Source organism: Archocentrus centrarchus, chromosome 12, assembly GCF_007364275.1.
Source record: "Archocentrus centrarchus isolate MPI-CPG fArcCen1 chromosome 12, fArcCen1, whole genome shotgun sequence".
NCBI lineage: Eukaryota > Metazoa > Chordata > Actinopteri > Cichliformes > Cichlidae > Archocentrus > Archocentrus centrarchus.
Window position 1 is genome coordinate 7,197,253 of NC_044357.1, and position 20,489 is coordinate 7,217,741.

At 41.7% G+C, this 20,489-nt stretch overlaps 1 protein-coding gene across 1 annotated transcript in view; it reads right to left on the reverse strand.

Moving 5' to 3' along the window:
- The window catches only part of col27a1a (collagen, type XXVII, alpha 1a), a 67,671-nt gene extending 48,338 nt beyond the window's left edge, over nt 1-19,333 (reverse strand). The window contains exons 1-4 of the mRNA XM_030743303.1: nt 18,976-19,333; nt 14,803-14,873; nt 7,912-9,548; nt 4,827-4,880 (exon numbers count right to left, since the gene is read on the reverse strand). Of these exons, the coding sequence (XP_030599163.1) occupies nt 4,827-4,880; nt 7,912-9,548; nt 14,803-14,873; nt 18,976-19,028 (1,815 nt within the window). The 5' untranslated portion in view covers nt 19,029-19,333. The remainder of the gene's footprint in view (nt 1-4,826; nt 4,881-7,911; nt 9,549-14,802; nt 14,874-18,975) is intronic.
- Nucleotides 19,334-20,489: the final 1,156 nt, after the last annotated feature.

Here is a 20,489-nt window from a genome sequence, read left to right on the forward strand (position 1 = left end):
AAGAAGTCCTGGTATACTTTGCATGATCTACAGGTCAAAATAATCATTATATATTTTGTATTGGGCTTTTGTGCAGCCACTCAATCCATCCTTTCTCTGAAACAAGCTATTTTACAACCCTTCCCCTGCCTTTAAGCCAACTTTCTTCCAATTGGTTGCCCCTCACAAAAAGAAGACAGCACATCATTGGGGCTTCTCTTGTGCCTCGGACGACCTTGTTAAGGATATCTCCTTTCTCTGACATTGTACAGAGAACCATGATTAAATAAAGAAAATCCCAAACTGAGTATTAAGAGCAGTCTGAAGCCTGAGCTTTTGGCTTACATTATTTGTACATATGCTGACCCCATTATTTGAAACTTTGGCCATGTTTAAGATGAGGATGCACCATTGTAACAGTATGCATATGACAGAGAATATAAAAAAGAATACTATAGAGCAACTCTGAAATTTCTCATTCCAAGCATTCTCAAGTTTTAAAGACCTCGCCTCTTTTCCTCCCACACGCTTCCCCTTTCATTTTCAGTTTGTATACAGCTGGAATTCCTTGAGAGCTGGTTTGTCCAGACAGCATTAAGGGTCCCTGTTGTGCCCTAAATAAACTTAAACAAACAAGACATGTTTGAATTACATGATTCAAAATTAACCCTGTGGCTTACCACAGGTTGGTCAGTACACTAGTAGGCATGAGCTGGCACCGACATTTGGTGCTGTGCTCTCGCCTCCGTGTCGTGTTCCTTCTCCCTCACAACAGGTGTCTAATTAGAGAAGACCAGGGTGGGGCACACAAAAGCTGAAGGCTATCAAATAAAAAGCCACCAACCTCTGAACAGCAATACAGGGCGTTGCTGTGGTTCCTGCGGTAATAGTACTGCTAGCTCTGTGTAATTCATACCAGCTCTTTGGAGACAAAATGCTGAAAACCTAAACGGTAGCTTCTAATGTTTCATCATATGGTTACATGTACCATGTTGTATATAAATGTCTCTGCTGAAATATACAAAATTTCCAACAACATATGCACAAATTAAAGCCAAGAAATACACTATATGCACTTAAATCTAGATGCATGACATCACTCTGAAGGTTACGTTCACATGCAGAATATTTTAGACAAGCCCTTTTGATGGGCTGTGCTGTAAACATAGTCTGACTTTCAACACTACCTCGTAAAAGAGACCTTAAATGTACATACAGCCACCATATTAAAGATAAAAGAGATTCTGTATGATGCCGTGCCAAATGAGAGCCGACAGGGCAGTGTCTGATTAGCTAACATTAGATCAAGAGAGCATGTGAAACTGCTGGATGTCTTCATAATTAAAGATCCCACCAAGCGCACACGCATTCACAGACACTAGAAACTTTGTCCGTAAAGTTATTTCACTGTTTGTTGGAGTTGGAAAACAGGCTGTGCCATTGCTGTATAAAAAAAAAATGGAATTGCAGCTTAATGAAACATAAATTACACTAAAACTTTGTAATAACAGAAGCAGATGGGGTGAATGAATTGCTTCAGCGCCAACATTTTTAGAGCTGAATGCATCACGCACTGACCAAAGTATATGAAAAAGGAAATGGCAGGTAATCCAAAGGATTATTTAGGTATTTACAACAATAATCGTAATAACTAATAATGGGGATGACAAGTTTGGAAATTCCGATTGGCAGCCTAGATATAATTTTTATGCCAAAACATTCAAAATCTAGCACTGAAAGTGCCCAAAGGTGGATTGGTCTGTGATTTTTATAGTCCCGGAGCTTATTACAAAGTTGTTCCAGAGGAGAGACCCATGCACACAGTTTACTCAAGGGATTATAAAGACCCTTGAAAAGCTGATCTGTTGCCTGCCGTTACCAAAAAAGGAGCACATGTTTTCATATTAAAGTTCTTTAAAGTTTTCCGTGTCCCTATGAAGCAGATGAAGCAGGGAGGGGAAATTTGTTTAGTGACAGAGGAGTGGTTTGGAGGGAATACATGAGGAAAGATGGGTGACAGTGATATTTTCACTCACACAAAGACCCTTTTGACCCAGCAGTTTCCAGATGAACACACACACGAACACACTCGGGCTTCAGATAGATATAGGCCTGTGCATCCACATTTCCACTCACACCCTCCTACCATCGTCGTCATTATATACCCACAAACACACTCGAAAAAGTTTGACCTGACTATTCATGGGTGCTGAGCAACAGCTTCTGTACTCACATCTGTTGCCATAGAGATGGCATCTCGCACTCACATGTGTGGGATCGGAGGTCAGGATTCATGGGTGGGGTTTCTTGGGCTCAATGGTGCTCTGTGTGTCATCATGCAGACTTCCAGTAATCCCAGGCTACAGAAGGTCAAAACTGGTAGAGCTGGCCTTGCCCCTGCCATGGAGGACTAGTCTTTCAAATAGAAAGACCTACCTGTGACCCTGAAGACTAAACAACCTGCACCATATATTCCCTATTTGGAGTTAATTGTTTCAGTGATCAACAAATAAATTCCCCCTCCTAAATTGAAACCACACACACATCTGGCCAAGAGGGAAGCATTTGCACAGCATGTCTTTGCATAGAGTGCATGTTAGCATGTGTGTGTCTTTCTATGTGCACACACGGCAGCAGCAATTAAACTTGATAAATGCTTTTGTTTACAGGAAAGCTCCATAATCCGTCTCACTCTTTATATAGGCAGCCCATAAACGCACCCACATACAGTATGTCTGCGCTACACAGTATGGGACTAGTGCTGTTGCGTGTGTACACTCCCATGTGAGCACCCACGGGTACTACTGTGTGGGTTAAACAAAATGACTGTGAGGTCAGAGTCAGACACTGGCAGTGTGTTTGCAAGTGACCCCTGTTAAAGTGGAATCAAAACCAATTGCCTTTACAAGTACATTTTTATTGAAAAGACCTCTTTTCATTGTTTGCGTTTTGCAAACCAACCACTTCCACTGACAACGCCACCAGCAGTTTAACTGCTGTTTTATTGAGCCTGACAAAGGCCATGTCTAAACCATGATGATAGTAAGGGGTCAGTGCTCAGGAATGAGGTTTGACACATGCTGAAGCTTAATCAAGGGCGCTTTAGAACTGCACAGTCCAGACCAGCCCAGGATCCAACCAGAGATGAAGGATTAAGCTGCGGTGCATTTTTACTGCTCAAATCACTTTGTTGTGACTGATCCTTCTGTTCATTTGTATTTATTTTACTGATTCACTGCTTTCGAGTCCTAGAGAGAAATTGACATGCAAAGAGCCTTCAACAGCTTTCCTTGTAAATTCCCAAAAAATACATTTGGAGAAATGCTTCAGCTTTCTTGCGCAAAAATATTTCCACTCAGACTCATGCTTGGCTTGACCAGCTTCACACAGCTCTCTGCTTAGATTTTTAAACCCTATTTAGGATTTATTCCAGGTAAGTTTGATTTGGATCATAAGAAATCCCACAAGAGGGACCAATGTGGTGGAACTGGTACTAAAGACAGAATGGGAGGTGCTGATGGGGCTTAAATAGCTTTAATCAGAGCCAGACAAAGAGCTTTTTATACATATGGAGTTGTGGTGGGGATCGCTGAGACTTTAGCTTAAGGGTCTCGCAGCCATGGAGGAACACAAGCACTAAGTACATGTTATGCTTAAAAAAGAAAAAACATAAGGACATAAGCATATGGATTTGAAATTACTGTACAGTGCATAAAATGTCAGTCATTTATTTTTCATGCATTTAAGTTGTTTGTAATGCTTGCCCTGTAATTAACAGTGTAACACAAGGAGCCAAAGGCCTATCCAAGTTCAAGACTAAGCCAGCAGTTCTGTCAATTTGTCCACAGGCTAAACATTAATATCAATGTACTAACACGTGTACAGGGATAATGTAACATGCTAATAGCATGTAGCAAGTTGTAGATTGGTGTAAGTGATGTAACTTTAGTTTGGACAAAAGCAGTCCACAAACAATGGAATGCAACCAGGCTGCTATCACGGTTAAACACAAATGTCAGACTGAATCAATGCATTTTATTGGAAGGAAAGTGAGAAACAGAGAAAGAGAACTCCTGTAAGAAGATCAGATTTATTTAACTGCCTTGGAAAAAGAAGTCTTTCATTAGCCCAGAATGGGATTCCTATTCCTAAGTGTTGGTGCAGTCTGCTGCAACAGTTCAGTCAAGAGTAGAAAGTCCAGCGGAGCCATGTGTTCTCTGTCTGTTTACAGTGCTTTTATTAGGCATCCTGTGGCAAAGGCAGCCTTTTGAAAGGCTGTCTTTATAGAAGCTTTCCTGTTTATGCTAAGGGGTGGGAGGTCAGCACTCGCATCCCCATGCTGAATATGGTCAATCTGCCTGCATAGGAAAACTTTGTGTTTGAGTATATGAGGAAATTCATGTCTGAGCGAGTTGATAGGAGGGATTTAAAGTGAAGTGGGAGCCTGACTTGGCAGGTTATTATTTTAACTGCAGAAAAGAGTCCATAAATATGTCTTTTTAGGCTGGAGCAGAGTTGTCTGTCAGTCCGTCTTTCTGAGTAATTTCTCTGCAGAGATGTTATTGTGGCTGTTTGTTTTTGAGCTTTCAGTCAACAGGTGCGCCAAAACACACACACACACACACACACACACACACACACACACACACACACACACACACACACACACACACACACACACACACACACACACACACACACACACACACACAGATAACTGTCAAAAACCTAAGTTATTAAAAGCTTTAATTAGTAAAAAAAAAAAGAAACAAAAACAGACAGAATCCTTTCTAATAAAATCTGTTTGATGTGGTCAGGGGTGTCAGAGGATGATCAAAGAGACTTACCCGAGGACCCCTCTTGCCTGGGAGGCCTGGCTTCCCTGGAGGTCCATGAAGTCCCTGCAGAAAAATGATCTGGTCAGTGTTGCATACTGATAATACTACTTATTCGGTGACTGAGCATCTTCATCTAGCATGCGCTGTCAAAACCATCAGCTCACTGAGACTCTTATCCACAGCCTTTCCACAGTGGATTCGTCCGTGTCACACAGTTTGCACCGTGTCCACAGAGTAAAAAGTGACAGCTTTTCCTTCTGAAATAATTCCATCTCAAGGTGTTGAGAGTTCACCCTTATCCCTCAAGAGGTTTTGAGCTCTTGTGGCAGGAAATCATAGAAACGCTAGAAATAACAGGTCGTTTCCTGCACCACTCAATGCCCCTGTGTGTCTTTATCAGGCTCGTTTGTTTTCTTTTAATCAAAAAAGAGGGAAAAGGAGAAGTGAGGGAAAACATAGCACTTGTGGTTGTTTTGGCAAAACAGGCCAATATGTAGGCTTCTGGTTTTAAAGCATCTATATAACATATTTCACATATTTTGTCCTCAATAAAATGCATTATAGTATCTTTACTATATTGCTAAAAAAAAAAAAATAGCAGGTTAGTTAAAAAAGCAGCAGCATCTACCATAAAGTGCAGCCACTGGTGTGTCTGAGTACCCTCGCTGACATTTTCTTATTTCAATTCTCAGTAGAACTTCAAGAGACAAGACAGTGGTTTAAAAAGTATTTAAATAAACAAAACAATAACCCTGTCTTTACATAAACAAGCTAGATTCTGAGGGTTATTGTAATAATAGCCACTACCTGTACACAGTGTCTTTCTATTCCCAGATTTATAATTGCACTGGAACCATCTCTTCCAAGCTGACCTCCTAAGTAGAGACCACCCCTAGTGTTGCAGGTGGTGTGCCCTATGGTGGCCTTAAGACCTGTCAACATCAACATACACTACTGTGCATCTTCACACCTACAACCCCCGCCCCCGCTTTAGCCTTCCATTCCAACACTGGTTTGTTTATTTACTCCACTGTCTTTTCCTCTTTGCACCTGTCAGTATTACCACATTTCTTTTTTCTAAGGCAATTTGTTCTGCTCTCTGCATTTCAAAGCCAGTGTGATGACAAAGGATGTTTTCAGTTATGCCAACTGTGCCCATGAGCATATCTGAATTGTGAATTGCTGTGCACAGAGTTGTTCTTTGATATGTGAAAAGATCTGTTTCTAAGTTAGCAACGACAAAAGTTTAGGCAAATTAGACAAATTAACAACTTTTTAAAGTTTCCCTTTTAAAAGCTTTTTATAAAGTACAGTTTAACTGAACACAGAAGCCTGAGTATGTTTCCATACAGTCAATTCAGATTCAAATTAAATTTAATCTCAGGGCCAATACTACTTAAATAAAAAAAATGCAGTGGAACAGATGTCAAAGGAAACCATTTTTCACAGTAGAAGTGAGGTGCCAAAGGTGCTCCAGAAGAGCAACTGCAGCATATATGTGCCTGTGCTGGATGTTTCTACTGGCAGCCAGAGTTCTGCTTCTGTACAACAGGAAGTCCAAATCACACTTCTGCTGTGCCTGTTAAAGGCTCTTAAGATGTGCAAGAAAAGTGTGTGTGTGCTATTGGGAAAAGAGTTGGAGGCACAGTAGACTGATGGTATGTGTGTTTTTAAATTTTTAAGTTCTACACTGAAAGGAAAGAATAACTGGGTTCATCTGGGATCTCCAGGGGTGCTACATAGCTACGCAGAGACAGAGAGGCACGTGTATATGCAAGCATCCACATTTAAAATAAATAATTCTTCTTCCAGTCTCATAATATCCCACCCAGTCCTAGAACTGCATTTAAGTCAGGCAAAACGCACATTTCATGCACTTTTAAGATAAAGCCTAGAGTATTTCTATGGCTTTAATGTACTTCTGGGCCACAACTGCACCACAACCCACCCTGCAGTTAGCGTAACTTAACCTACATTTAGCATAAGCCCCAGCACAGTATCAGTACTTGTGGATGTGCCAGACAGTCCTTTGGTAAATAATCTTCAAACTTCCCTTACTGATCCTTCTACAATTTATTTTCTATGGTAAATTACTGCACTTCATATCAAAATTACAGGTCCTGGCTTCTAAATGGCAGTAACTTGGTTCACGTTAATGACAGTAAAGTATCTAGTGGACATCACTACAGAGGTAAATTAGCCTGTCCTAGACACACCGTATTCTGCAGTCTACAGCACCAAATGACAGGCTACTGCAAAGAATAAGCAAGACACACGTATCAAACACCCAGGCCCTGCTCACACTTTACACTAAGATGACTTAATCACAGGTACAAGTATGAACACACCCAAGAGACACTAACAGAGACATTGAGGTCTGATTATTCTGACCCCATTTGGAGTTGAAGAATTGTGCAGACACTTATCTGTATCTTATGACAGCTAAAACTCAACACATGGTTGATTTCTCTACAAACCACCTTGGATATTTAAAAAAGGTATTCTCTGCATTGTGGAGCCAAGCACATATTCTGAGACTGTTCTGATACTGAATGAGAGCTAAACTCTGAAAAAAATGTTGTTTACGGACTGCTTGAACCCTTGACCTGGACCTGGCTTTGAAATGGGACCATGTAACCTCCACCAGAACTCTCTGAAGGAGGAATCTGGTGCAGAGACGGCAAGGCGTCAGACCTGACGCATCACACCCAGACTGGAAAGCTCTGTGCATGGAATAAGGTGAAAAGAAGAGAGAAATAAAGCTGGGCTTCAAACCTCTGTGGGAAAGGAGATGGTTCTATATTAACCTAAATATCTCTGTGGTCTCTCTGTGGTCAAACTCAAATCAAAACTGTGCTGGTCTTTGTCACCAATGACAATGACCAGCACAGATCGGGATGAGCTCAAAGAAAAGCTTGATTCACTTTTATTACATTACTTTTGTAAGCTCACCACCCGCAGCTGCTGGCACAGAGATGAGGCATAGTCTGTGCACTGCTTGCACACCTTGATTTTGCAAGAGATCTGATTTAGCTTTTTTTCTAGCATTTACACACCAACACTAAACAACTCAGGTTGACAAAAAAGTTCTTACCGGCGGGCCTGCATCTCCTTTTTCTCCCTTAGATCCTGTCAGCAAGGAGAACTGCGTAGGTGGCACCTCCCAGCTCTGGAAGCCATCAGTAGCAGGTGGTGTTACTGGGTTGTATGAAGGCTTAGTAGGTCGTGGGGTGACTGAAGATTTGGTAGTTATGGCTTGCTTTGTTGGTTTGGTAATTGCTTTGGAAGCTGGCTTAGAGGTTTTAGCAGTTGTAGTTTTAGGCACTGCTGGTTTTGAGGGGTTGACCTTGGATATTGTTGGTTGAGAAGGAACAGCTTTGACAGAATTTGATTTGGGTTTGGACGGAGTGGCTTTGGATGATGTAACTTTAGGCTTGGGAGATGTTTTATTGGTTGTGGTGGGTTGTAGTTTCTTTGGGACTGTACCTTGACCTAATAACGCAGGCTCAGGCTTTGTCTTGGAAAGTTTGGTGCTGGTAGTGGATGGTATAGTAGGTTTCTTTGAATTGTCTGGTCCTACACGTGTATTTTTTTGGCTGTTTTGAGGAGTGGGCTTTGACGGAGTGGGTTTTGACGGAGTGGGTTTTGACGGAGTGGATTGTGACAGACTGGGTTTTGATGGAGTGGATTTTGATGGACTGGGTTTTGATGGAGTGGATTTTGATGGACTGGGTTTTGATGGAGTGGGTTTAGCAGGTTTCTGATTTGAAGCTTTAGGACTGGAGGGTCTTGGGGTTGATGGTTTCGTGGGTGTTGCTCCTGTCCTGAGTGGTGTTGTGACAGTGATGGTTCTGGTCTTGGGAGGTGGTGAAACCAAACCAAGCTGGTCTGTAGCTGGTATCACAGTTCCCAGAAGGGGTGTAGGAATGGTCCCTTGATTTGGTTTAATTGTTTGGGTGGGGGCCACATATCTGACAGCTGAGGCAGCAGCGGCAACACTCTTGGCAAGACTCAACCCTGTGGTTTTTCTGGCAGTTATTGGGCCACCACGTTTAGGGGTAGCCACAGTAGCTGTGATGTTTTTTTCTCTTGGTACAATGGGCAGCAATGGAGAAAGGTTAGGCCTGTATGTGTCAGCTTCCCTGCACTGTTTCTTAATGTACCTGCAATAGTTGTGAGCTGCCTGTGCAGAAGGGACCAGATCAAACTGGCAAATGGCTCCTTCAAAGTGTGCTGAAGCTTGCTGCTGGTTTGTCCTCCCCAGCAGGAGCGAGCCATGGAGCTCTGGAGCTAGCCCCTCTTCACTGTCCCACCCAAAGTCTGCATGAACACTCTGCTCTCCGCAGGAGGCATATAGAGTCACTCTCTGGCCATTAATTCCCAGTGCCAGCTGGTGCCACTGGCCATCATGGGGCTCATAGGGCAGTGCCACAGAGGTATTTGGCCCTGTGTGTAGGACCAGGTTTCCCGGTACAAGTTGTAGACCAAGAAGAAGCTTCTTGTGGTCTGAGAGCAAGGTGAAGAGGAAAGCACTGTTGACACGGTGTGAGCGTACACTCAGGACTAGTGCCAGGTTAGGCCAGATGGCCGGAGGAAAGACTGAGCGCAATGGAGCCTCAACATGCGCCCGCTGGTTGAGGATGATCCCCGATCTGAATGGAATGACCCCTGCCGGCACAGCACGTGACGTCCTCTCTCCCTTAAGCCCCAACTTTTGGAGAATGTCCACATCTGCAGAGAAGGAAAAAAGATGTTAGATATGCAGAATTTATGAAAGGCTTGTTTCTAAAGTTTATGCTCATTATTATCTAATCTTTTTGGTACCTGCTAACCATCAGGAGCAAGACAGCAAGGGAAACAAACTTCATTCAAGGCCTAGAAAAGAGCACACTGAAAATCTGGCCTAACTTGAAACTTACTGCCACTTGTGACTATTTTGTTCAAGTATCCTTAACATGACACTCATCTGTGGAGATAAAGTATTTTTAATGGTAGTGAAAAAAATTTAAATTAGACAAAAATGCAAAAATATTTCACCTTTTGAAATTTTGCATTAGCTAAATAAAAGCAATGTACTACAGATACTGCTGTGACAGGGACTAGAGCATTATGGCCATGCATCATGTCAGACTGACTTTCCAAATGACTCAGAACAGCAGTTGACAAATTACTGCAGCTTAAACACTGTGGGGTGAAGAGATGGCAAAAAGACTGAAAGAAAAAAAATCAAAACAATAATGAACTCAGCAGGTTTTGAGGACACCTACGTGCTTCTGTAGGCGGTTTAGTGCAACTTTAGGCCAAAATAAATTTATGTCCAGACAGACATAAAACTGATTGATGATGATGGAGGAGTATATAGCAATATTGTTTCCCTCCTCTGCTGGTGAGCAGATGTTGCTGTACTGCACAGACGTCTGCTTCAAATGTCAGTGGTTTTGCAGATTCACATTTTTCTGTATATCTGACTTTTGTGATGCACCGAACCGCTTAAAGTGTCTGCACAAGAGTTGCACGTGTACTGCACATTCTAAAAGAAGCAGCTCACAGGAAAATATAATATTGCATCTGTGATCTTTGCTAATAATCTAAAACCTCATTGAACCCTGAAAGACTAAAACTCCAAGAGATCCATCTCATCTTAATGTGATCAGATTTTAACAGGTCAAAAGTTCTACAAAGAATCATTTGAAAATTTCCAATAAGACAATTCAAGTTGGTTGCAGCTAAGCCAAAACACCTCACCAAATGTGTGCCACTATTCTAATTTTGTTTTTCCTCTGGACCCGATAAACTTCAGATGAAATTTTGGTTTATATGGAGCAGAAAAAGAATAGATACATGGTTATGAAAAAAAATTAAATGCTAACCTAATTAAGCATTGCACTCAGTGCAGGCGGGTCAAGGCTAAAGCATGCTGCCAGTACCAGGAACGCAGAAGCAGGCTAAAGCACCTAATCCTTTCTTAGTAGCCACCTAGCTAATGCACTCAAAAAGCAAAAGCAGGGTCATTGGATACTGTGTAAATCTAACAAATATGTGTTTGTTGCAAATGTGTGGTTGAAGCACACAGTTGGGACAGAATTGATTTATTAAATTTAATTAATCTCTACTCATATTAATGCATGCATGCTGCACTGCCAGCTAAAGTATACACACTGGAAATATTCGCTTTTTACTGATATCAGTGCATTTCTTTGTGGCTCCTTGTTTTGAAGCCTAAGTGTGAGAGAATGAACCAAATGACATCAGCACCATCATGTAACTTCTTTCCCATCATGTCTGTCCTTCTCATCAGTATACAGTCAGTGTGGACATTCAGAACATGGCCACAGAAACCACAAGTGAGTTCAACATCTCCCAACTCGAGGCGGAACACAGTTTCCAATCTTTCAGCCAACTTTGACTCTCTGTTCAGAGTTTCAGTCTCAGTAGTCCCAGCCCTCATTCTCTCCATGACCTGTGATCTCAGATCTAGGCCCCTCACCATTTTTATTGTCTGTGGGCTCACTCTGACCTGTGGTCACTGGGGCTTGTCTAATGGGGACATGTGTATAGAATCCATGGAAAAGCAATGTTGATGAGATACCAGAAAAAGTGGGAAAGACAGATGGGATGTGCTAATAGCTGCTGTACTGGTAAGCTATAGACAGTAAGGACTTCAATGACATGCTTGTCTTTCTATAATACAAGGCTTGCTTTATTAAAATGCTGGGCCTCAGACTACGGAAATATATAATTGCACGGAAAGTTTAAAAGAGTTTTTTGAGCTGAAAGACAAAGACGTTTAGAAATCTTTGACATATGCAAACTCTTTCTTCAATAAAGACTGCAACAACAAAAACCTGGCTGAAATGAATCTTTCCGTGCTGTGACTGCTTTTCCTATACAGCCAGCTCTTTATGCTCTGTGCTCCGTATGAGGTTATAAGACCTCCCCTTCTTTAAACCATTGGAGCTTAATAAAACAGAAATAATACACCGGGTATATAGTGTATTTTGCTCTCTGTGTGGTCTCTGATGCAGTAAAGGACAACAAGAACTTGGCAGTGAGGTGGGGGGCGGGGGGGCATTGCCTCTATCTGTTCTGTACATTGTCCACTATTCTATTACTGAGGCATAAATTAACCAAACGATCTCAGATATAAAGCATACTGTAAGAGTCTGAACAGATGCATGTTTAACACATGGTCGAGTTTATAGTTTCACAATGTGCCAAATCTGTCAAATAGGACAGAGAGATGTTCCAAGACTCTTGTCTCTGATCGTATCCCTTGTAGAGGATGAAGTCACTGATTCAGACTGAAGTAATCCCTTTTCTGAGCGGTCTGATAGTTTAAAGCCATTTGTGATATTTCCTCATCATCCCTAGTTATCACCACAGCAATACATTGCACATATTCCCTGAATATCAGATTTGGAATCATAACGTATTAGACTACTGCATATGTATAAAACAGAAAATCAAGCCTCAGTGTCACGATTAGTGCTTAGATAAGAGACAGAACATGGAAAAATAGGGTTTATCTGCAATTTTCCTCTTTTTTGTCTTTTGTTCTGGTAATTTACCTTTAGGTAGAGGTTTCTGCAGAGACATACAGGCAAGAATGGAGGGCTGGATGCAGAGTAATGTGATGTGGAAACTCAAGAATCAAGAGTGAAAGTGAGGAATGGTAAGCAAATGTGGGTGTTGTAGTTATATGGTATGCACCTTTATCATTACCTGGTTGATCTCCTTGGACATTTTTTTTTTAACTTATTCCATTGCAGTGCTGTTATGAATGACTAAAACAAACAACCAAACAAACAAAAAAAACTATTCATGTGCAATTTTCCCCAATAAAATCATGTCAGTGTTCAATATACAACTTAATCCTTGAGTATGGGCTTCAAAACAACTTTTAGGCAGCACTGAGACAGCTGTGTGCCAAGCCAGTTCTTCGCTGGCTGATTAGCAAGTACTTATTGGTGAACATTCCTACCCTTATTGTTCATCCTTTCAGAGACTCTTCAGTGAATAAAAAGCTAATTAGCAGCTGAAACGGAGCCTAAAACTAAACTCAATGGTCAAAAAAGGAGCCAGACATGTCAAACTGACATACTAGGTCTGACTACTAGATTTCACAACTGGATGAATTATCACCACCAAGTCTTATGTTATATTAAATGTCAACGCAATCGCTGTAAAGAACAGATGGGGTCTTTTCCGAGGCTTATCACAGAGCTGTGCCTTTGCAAAAGTTTTGATGTGATGAACTGATATGACATTTGGTTCTGTTGGCCATCAGTTCTCAGTCACTGCTTTGTCTGGCTTACTGAAGTCTAAATGCTGTCAGTCTCAATCATAATGAATGGGGGGGGGGGGGGGGGGGGGGGGGGCAATTCACTGGACTGGATCAATAACTTTTCATCAGAGAAAACCACCAAATGGTACCAAAAGAAACTCTATGCCATACATTTTCAAGGAAATCTGCAATAACTGACTTTTTATACTACTTGGATGCAAAACTATAAACACTACATTGACTTAACTTCATTGTTCAAGGCAAATCACTGCTTTTTTTTTTTTTTTTTACATCCAGCGGTTGTGGAGAAACATTATTATATAATGACTCTATTCTCCTATCAAAGTCAATATGCATTCTCTTTGGTCTGAAATAGCTGTTAAATGCATGAGTATGTTGACCAGTTAGTCTCTAACTATTCTGTCTGCTTTTTGGTCAGAGGACAAAATGATAAGTTTCATGTTGCTTGTGAACAGGTGCTATATCAATAAAATATGATTAAAACTAACTTAACTGAATTACCGTATTTTCCGGAGTATAAGTCGCACTTTTTTTCATAGTTTGGCTGGGGGTGCGACCTATACTCCGGAGCGACTTATATGTGACATTTATAACACATGAACCAAAATACTCCAGCCACTTGACATCTCCGTGAACTGCAGCTTTAAGGCAGTCTTGCGTAACCTGTGGGCGCAGTGGATGATGGACGGAGAGCACAGCTTAACGGCAACTGGGAGAATGCGCCACCCAACTTTCCTGGAAGTCGTTGGATGGATCAAGAAAACATGGGCTTCAGTGACAAACCATCCTGTTGGGATTCAGAAAGGCTGGAATAATTGGAACTGCAGCTGACGACGAGTCTGACTAACGCGACACAGAAGAGGAAGCGGCGCTTCGTCTACGTACGGAGTGTGCGGAGTTGTTTAGAAGTGACACCGAGGATGAAGAATTCAATGGATTGATGGTTTGGTTAACTTGTTAGCATGTTCTTTATGCTATGGTTATCTGAATAACTGTTAATGTTACGTTAACATACCAGACACGTACTCGTACCCCCCCCCCCCCCCCCCCCCCCCCCCAAAAAAAGTGCGACTTATAGTCCAGTGCGACTTATATATGTTTTTTTTTTCTTTATTATGCATTTTTTGGCTGCTGCGACCTATACTCCGGAGCGACGTATAGTCCGAAAAATACAATAAATGTCCTGCAAAGGCGAGGAGAGCTCCTGATTTAGGATCTGTGTAGAAGGCACTCATGAATACCAGCACACCTTTCACATTGTGACATTTTCCCTTTGCACTTTTACACACTGTGAAAAATATCAGTTGTGGCCTTTACAAATGCTTTGCTAAGAAGGGTCTTCAGCTGCACAGTTGTCCAGCTAAACCTGTGACTTTAACATCTGACTGACAAGTTTTTTTGTTTTTTGTTTTTTAATTAGATTAACGGTCATTTTTGGATCTTTGAGATGATCACTTCCTCGCTCCTTGGACTAAGCTCACTCAACACCTGTTGCCATAGCAACGGCCAGCCCAATTCTCATAGCAAAGTGTTTATGTGCTTGGGCCATGACCAAACAGGCAAAGAATAACTGTAAAATCTCCCCAGTGCTCCAATAAGTCTTAGAATTTTGGGTGTTTTTCAGCACAAACAAAAGAGGTGAGAAAGTGAAGTGCATTGAGGTGAGTGGTGAAACCTTACCTTCAGAGTGTACTTGTGTAAGTCCCAGGTAACAAGTACAGTATAAAATGGTACAGAGCAATAGGGCTCTCCTGAGGAAGAGAAGGGAAGGATGTCAGAGAGAGGCAACAATCACATGACACTGAACAGACAACTGTTTAACTCCTTAAAAAATTTTCTCATAGTTATTCTTCACTGTATCCACAACATCAGTTAGCATGGCATCTGATCAAATGTGCTTGCTGGATAAGGTGGAGGTGTTGATCATATTGGCACTTTGAACTGAGCCATAAATAAAGCCAGAATGTATTAATATTAAAGTTATGATTCTTTTCCCTGGAGTTAGGCTTGGCCTTGTTAACCCCAAATAACTGCCTGGAGATGTTGCAAGATGACTGCTGAGTATCAGATTGCTTCTAAAGGTACTCTAGTCATATAGTCAGATCCTGTTGGTCAAACAGGCTAACAAGTCAAAGGGAATATTCACAACATGCCAATGCAAACGTCTTTATTACAACATGTAACAAATCCATCCATCCATCCAAATCTCTATTTAAGGATATATTAGACACCTGTTTCAGCTCTGTCAAAAAAGACGTATTGCATTTGACTCAAAGAGGAATGCCATAACATATTCTTTAATAATGACAAAACTGTTCACAATAGGAACGCAAACTAGTCGCCATGTGAATAACAAATAGAAGCAGTACTCTGCCAAGGGACTTACATCTCAGAGCGCCTCTCTCTCTGAAACACAGAAACGCACAGCTTCAAGTTGTGGTTTCTGAGACAAAAGTACTGTAGTAGACTCCCCAAACCAACAAATGCGCAGACACGCATATACATAAACACACAAAAGTCTCTCCACACCTTCACCCCTTCACCCCTTCACCACATCCAGGTGTGCAGCATAACTTAAAGAAACTGACTGGCAAGTGGACTGAGATCCCAGTAGGGGTCCGGGATCTGGTGACAGGCAGGGGAACCACTGTTTACCGCTGGAGGTCATCCAGGCACACATGGTCTCACACACACACACACACGCACACGCACATACACACACACACACACACACACACACACACACACACACATTGGAGGAGGAAATGTATATAACAGCTGTGGCTGGTGGGCCACAGTAGGCAAACAGGGCTCCAAATGCATAAATGTGGGAAAGACAGCAACTGTTGCATAAGCCTGACTAGCTGCACTATCCCAGACAAGGACGTGTGTCTGCCTCTCTTTAAAAATAATTCTACAGCCTCAGCATTAGCCAGTGGCTGCTTCCTTTGCTGGCCCGAATGATTATATTCTACAGGTGTGTGCGTGTTTGTGTGTGTATCTGAATGCACGTGTGCAAGGATGTGCTCACATTTGTGGTGTCTATGTCTCCTACCCTTCCATCCTCTTGTTACTAATAAAGCTTCATCGCATTCATCCCCACACACAGCTGGCTGTGGTTACTCGGGATGTGTTTGTGTTTGCGTGTGTGTGTGCGCGCGCATGTGTAACTGTGTGACTCAGTGTCTTATCAGTGGAGGAGAGATCTGCTTTCTGAAAATGAGTCATGAATACTGAGATTTTTACTGCAACCCCAACAACTTTTCTTCTGCTCCTCAGGCTGTTTACATCTGTGGAAACTGGACCAAGTTTCCTAGGAAACAGCGCTATTTTCTTTGGCATTTTACATTTAAAGTTCTCAGTAGCTTGTTTATATATATATATTTTGGGGGGGGGGGGGGGGGGGGGGGGGGGGGGGGGGATTGAAATGTATGTGACAGGTTAGACTTTCTCTTCCGTGGAGAATCTGAAGGTGGTTGCACTGAAGGGGATTTGTGTGCAGTGGATATTTAAGTCAAAAGAGCTGACATCTGTACACTGACCCTGTCTGGTGTGGTTTTCATACTGCAGCAGGGAGCTATGACATGACTCCCTGAGGGCATTCTTCGTTAAGCTGAGTGGACAAAATACAGACTGGGTGAACAATCCCTCCTCCTAAGTGCCTAACTTAGTAACTGTGCTGTGATTCACTGAAGTCACAGCATAGAGTGGGGAAGAACACTGCCATGCACTGCTGATAGCATCTTTATTTTCTGATTAAAAACAATTAGCCCACAAATCTGATTGGCTCTCTAACCAAGGAAACTAATGGTGTAAGGGATCAACAATTTGACAGAGCAATAAACTGATGGAAAGAACAAGTCAGTGAGTGAGTATCTGAATATCTGTTACATATTTGCATAAAGCCCCATATGGCAAAATTATTGAAAAGTTAGGTTTCATTATAGAATCTGTATCAGTAATCTACAAAGTTGAGGCACAAAGAGTGGATAAAGAGGAAAAATTAAAAAAAGAGAAAAAGAATAACACAGAAAGGCCAGTGTAGTTTCTATTTCTATTTACAATGTTGGCCTTCTCATTGATTCCCTTTAAGGATTTCCCAAAGGTGATCCTTCCCCGACCACAAATGCACACTCACATACAGTGGAAAGTTCCTGCAGATGAGCTGACACTGACTGGGGCTGATGATGATGATGATGAGGAGGAGTGCCAGTCCACTTTTCTCTCTGCAGTCAACTAATAAGTCACTTCAGAATATTTTTCAAATATTCCACATCAGTCTTGTTCTACAGAGTATCCAAGCCCAGAGCTTGTGAAACAGGTTTTTCGAGGTGACTGTAGTTAATCAATACTTTATTCAACCAGTCATCAGTCAATCATTTTAAAATGTAACCTTTGTTTTTTTGGGGGATAAAAATCATGCATTTCTAAGGCATAATTACATGTGAATAGACCCGGGACACAAAGGGCGACACCAAGTGGACACGCAGAGAATGAAACTCTCTGGAGCTGACACCTCGCAAGCAGACTGCTTTATCACAGTCCACGCACATGAGCAAATAATGTAGTCGCAGCGCTGTGGAGTCGTGACTAACACTGTGAGGAGGCAAACCTTTTGAAAGCCATTTTTCTTTACGCACGACAGGTAGGTGCGATAAACTGACACAACCAAGATGTTTTAATGAAAAACGAGCAGACGATGGACTTTCCTACTCCCTATGACTGTATGACTGCTGTCTCGCCAATAATCTGTTAAATAAACCAGCTGTTCATTACGCATTAACGTCAACTAGCAGCCTAAAGCTAGAATCGCGCCTGCGTGTGCAAATAAATATAAATGGATCAATGAATGGCTTTTCAGCGTGAGCTGAGCAACATCAGCCTGCTGCATGAACTCCACTAAAAAGTCAACAATGTAGCCACTGCTTTGCAATGTGTATTTATTGTTGTGGAGATCTTTGCTTTAAACACGTCCACAAAAACAATCTGTAATTTATATCACATTCTAGGAAAAATCATATCAGTTGCAGATGTTTTATTAAACAAATTAAGGCGGTCGTAGCAACGTATGCAATCATTTAGGCGTGTTTGTTAAAAAAACAAACAAACAAACAAAAAAACAGGAAAAAAAAAGTTTTTAACCTTAAATAAAATCGCCCTTTAAAAGCCTGTGTAAAAGCACCATGTGGAGAACGCGTAAACGGAAAAACATGAAAAGCATCCCTACAAAAATCTAACAGACGGTCTGGTGGATGCTGATGGACCTCTCATGAAACTTTATGGGTCTGAATGATCCCCTAATTTTCTTGCTCTGTCAGATGATTCACTTTGGTAAACACTATTTGCCAAACCTCCAGCAGGCAACCTGTGTAGAATTGCCAAAAAACTTTGAGTCACTTCAATGAACTGCGTTTCTTTCAGCAACAAACACAACAACAGTAGGATCTGTTATTAAACACATATTAAACACAACCTACACAAACTGCGTCCGAATGAACCGGAAAATCTCAAAACTGACACAGGGGGTAGAAATACTCGCACAAGTTGATTTGTTTGGCATTCCGTGCAAATGGCAAATTACACCCAAGGTCCAAACAGACCCCATTCAGAGACTCAGCAGTACTCATGTGGACATCATTCCTGCACTGTGAGCTGGACAACAGCCAGCCGGCACATCATCAGGTACGCACATGGAAGCATCTAGATGAGATACCAGAAAAAGTGGGAAAGACACTGTCCAGAACTGTTGTTCAAGCCCCATCAGACTTATCTTTTGAATATTCTCTCTTCACAAAAACACAGAAAGCCGTTAAAATGAAATAAAATAAAACAGTGATAACAAATGTCACTTACTTTGTGTCTAGATGAGAGGTTCTGCAATCTCTCCTTCGGGTGCCTAAATTCATTTGTATTCATTTGTCCTGGCAGTCAAAAACCTGATCCTTTAATCACAGCGTGACTCCTTTGCAAGGGGGGCAAAAAAAGACACCGGTCGCCGCTTTACGCATTTGACAAGCTTGAGATGAAGTTCCAGAGGAAAAAACTCATGTTGAATTGCCTGTCAAGTCCAGTATAAATTCCTCCTGACAGGCTGCTTTGACAGAGAGTTTTCCTGTGCGGTTGTCTGTCGATATTCCCTTGTGTTTCATTCATTTATGCCGATCCAGATTGGAGGGACGCGCGGCCGGAGAGAAAGCTGGGTTCTTTTGAAATGGGGTTACGGAGTCAGGAGCGTTGGACTCATCTCTTTCCTTTTTAAATAGGCTTTCTGTGGGTAAAGCGATGGCAAATGCACCGCACGGCCAGGTGTCAAGTTACAAGCCCAGCGGTTGCATCGAGCAACTACACGCCTTCTCAGGGGGTGGCCACAAGGATCTTACCCCAAATCCAAAGCGCCGGTTAACCATATGAATGAAGCATGGTGACACGATAGGCAGCACTTCACTAGAAAGTGCCAGAAAGTGGCGCCCACAGCTACTGCGTAAATATTTTCATTTATCCATCACATTGTCCTGCAATGTATGGGAAAATGGAAATGAACAAGCTCTGGATTTTCCCAAGAAAACTGGTAACGGCAAATGAGAGCTCTGTGACTGCAAACTTGGGGAGTGTGTCATAACTCCCCTAGGAGTAAAAACTGGGAAAATGTAAGGGGGGAATTTTGAAAACCATATGATTAACCACTGAGCAATAAATATAACATTATATTTAAGGTACTGATAATAGTTGTTGGATGGAAAAATCTCTTTCCTATTCAGTTGAACTGGCAAAATTGGGCCAAATTGCAGACCTCTTTTTTTTTTTTTAAATTCACATATGAGATATCTGTATTTTCACTGGTTTTGCACGTAGTGTGAGAGGTGTGTTAATGGAGGAGCACCTGGATGAGCTCCCATTACCTTAACAGGGGTCACGGCCTGATCAAGGATAAGGCTGGCCAAAGACCACCCTACAGGCACCATGAGCCAGTAATTACCACCTGCCATCTGTTTGAGGTGTTTCATTAACATGTACATGAACATTTGACACGATATTTTAAGTTCCTTTCAAAACTGTTCAAAAGAGAATGACTCCAAGAAACACATTGCTGCCATTGAAAATAGTTTGCAGCAAAGTCTGTGGATTATCCTGAGAGATAATCCACGTCCAATTTATAGGAGCTGAGGCGAAAATACAAAGGAATTCTCACAAATACGTCCAAAGATTTCTGCGTGGCTACAGGACTCTGCTAAGCAACAAAAAAATGTTTTTGTTCTATTGTTTTTGTATTTGGGTGTATTTGTTCATTTCTGAGAAACACTACAGTACTTGGGCCTCATCCCATCATATAAGTTAATTCTCCAAATAATATTTTTTAGCAGTCTTGT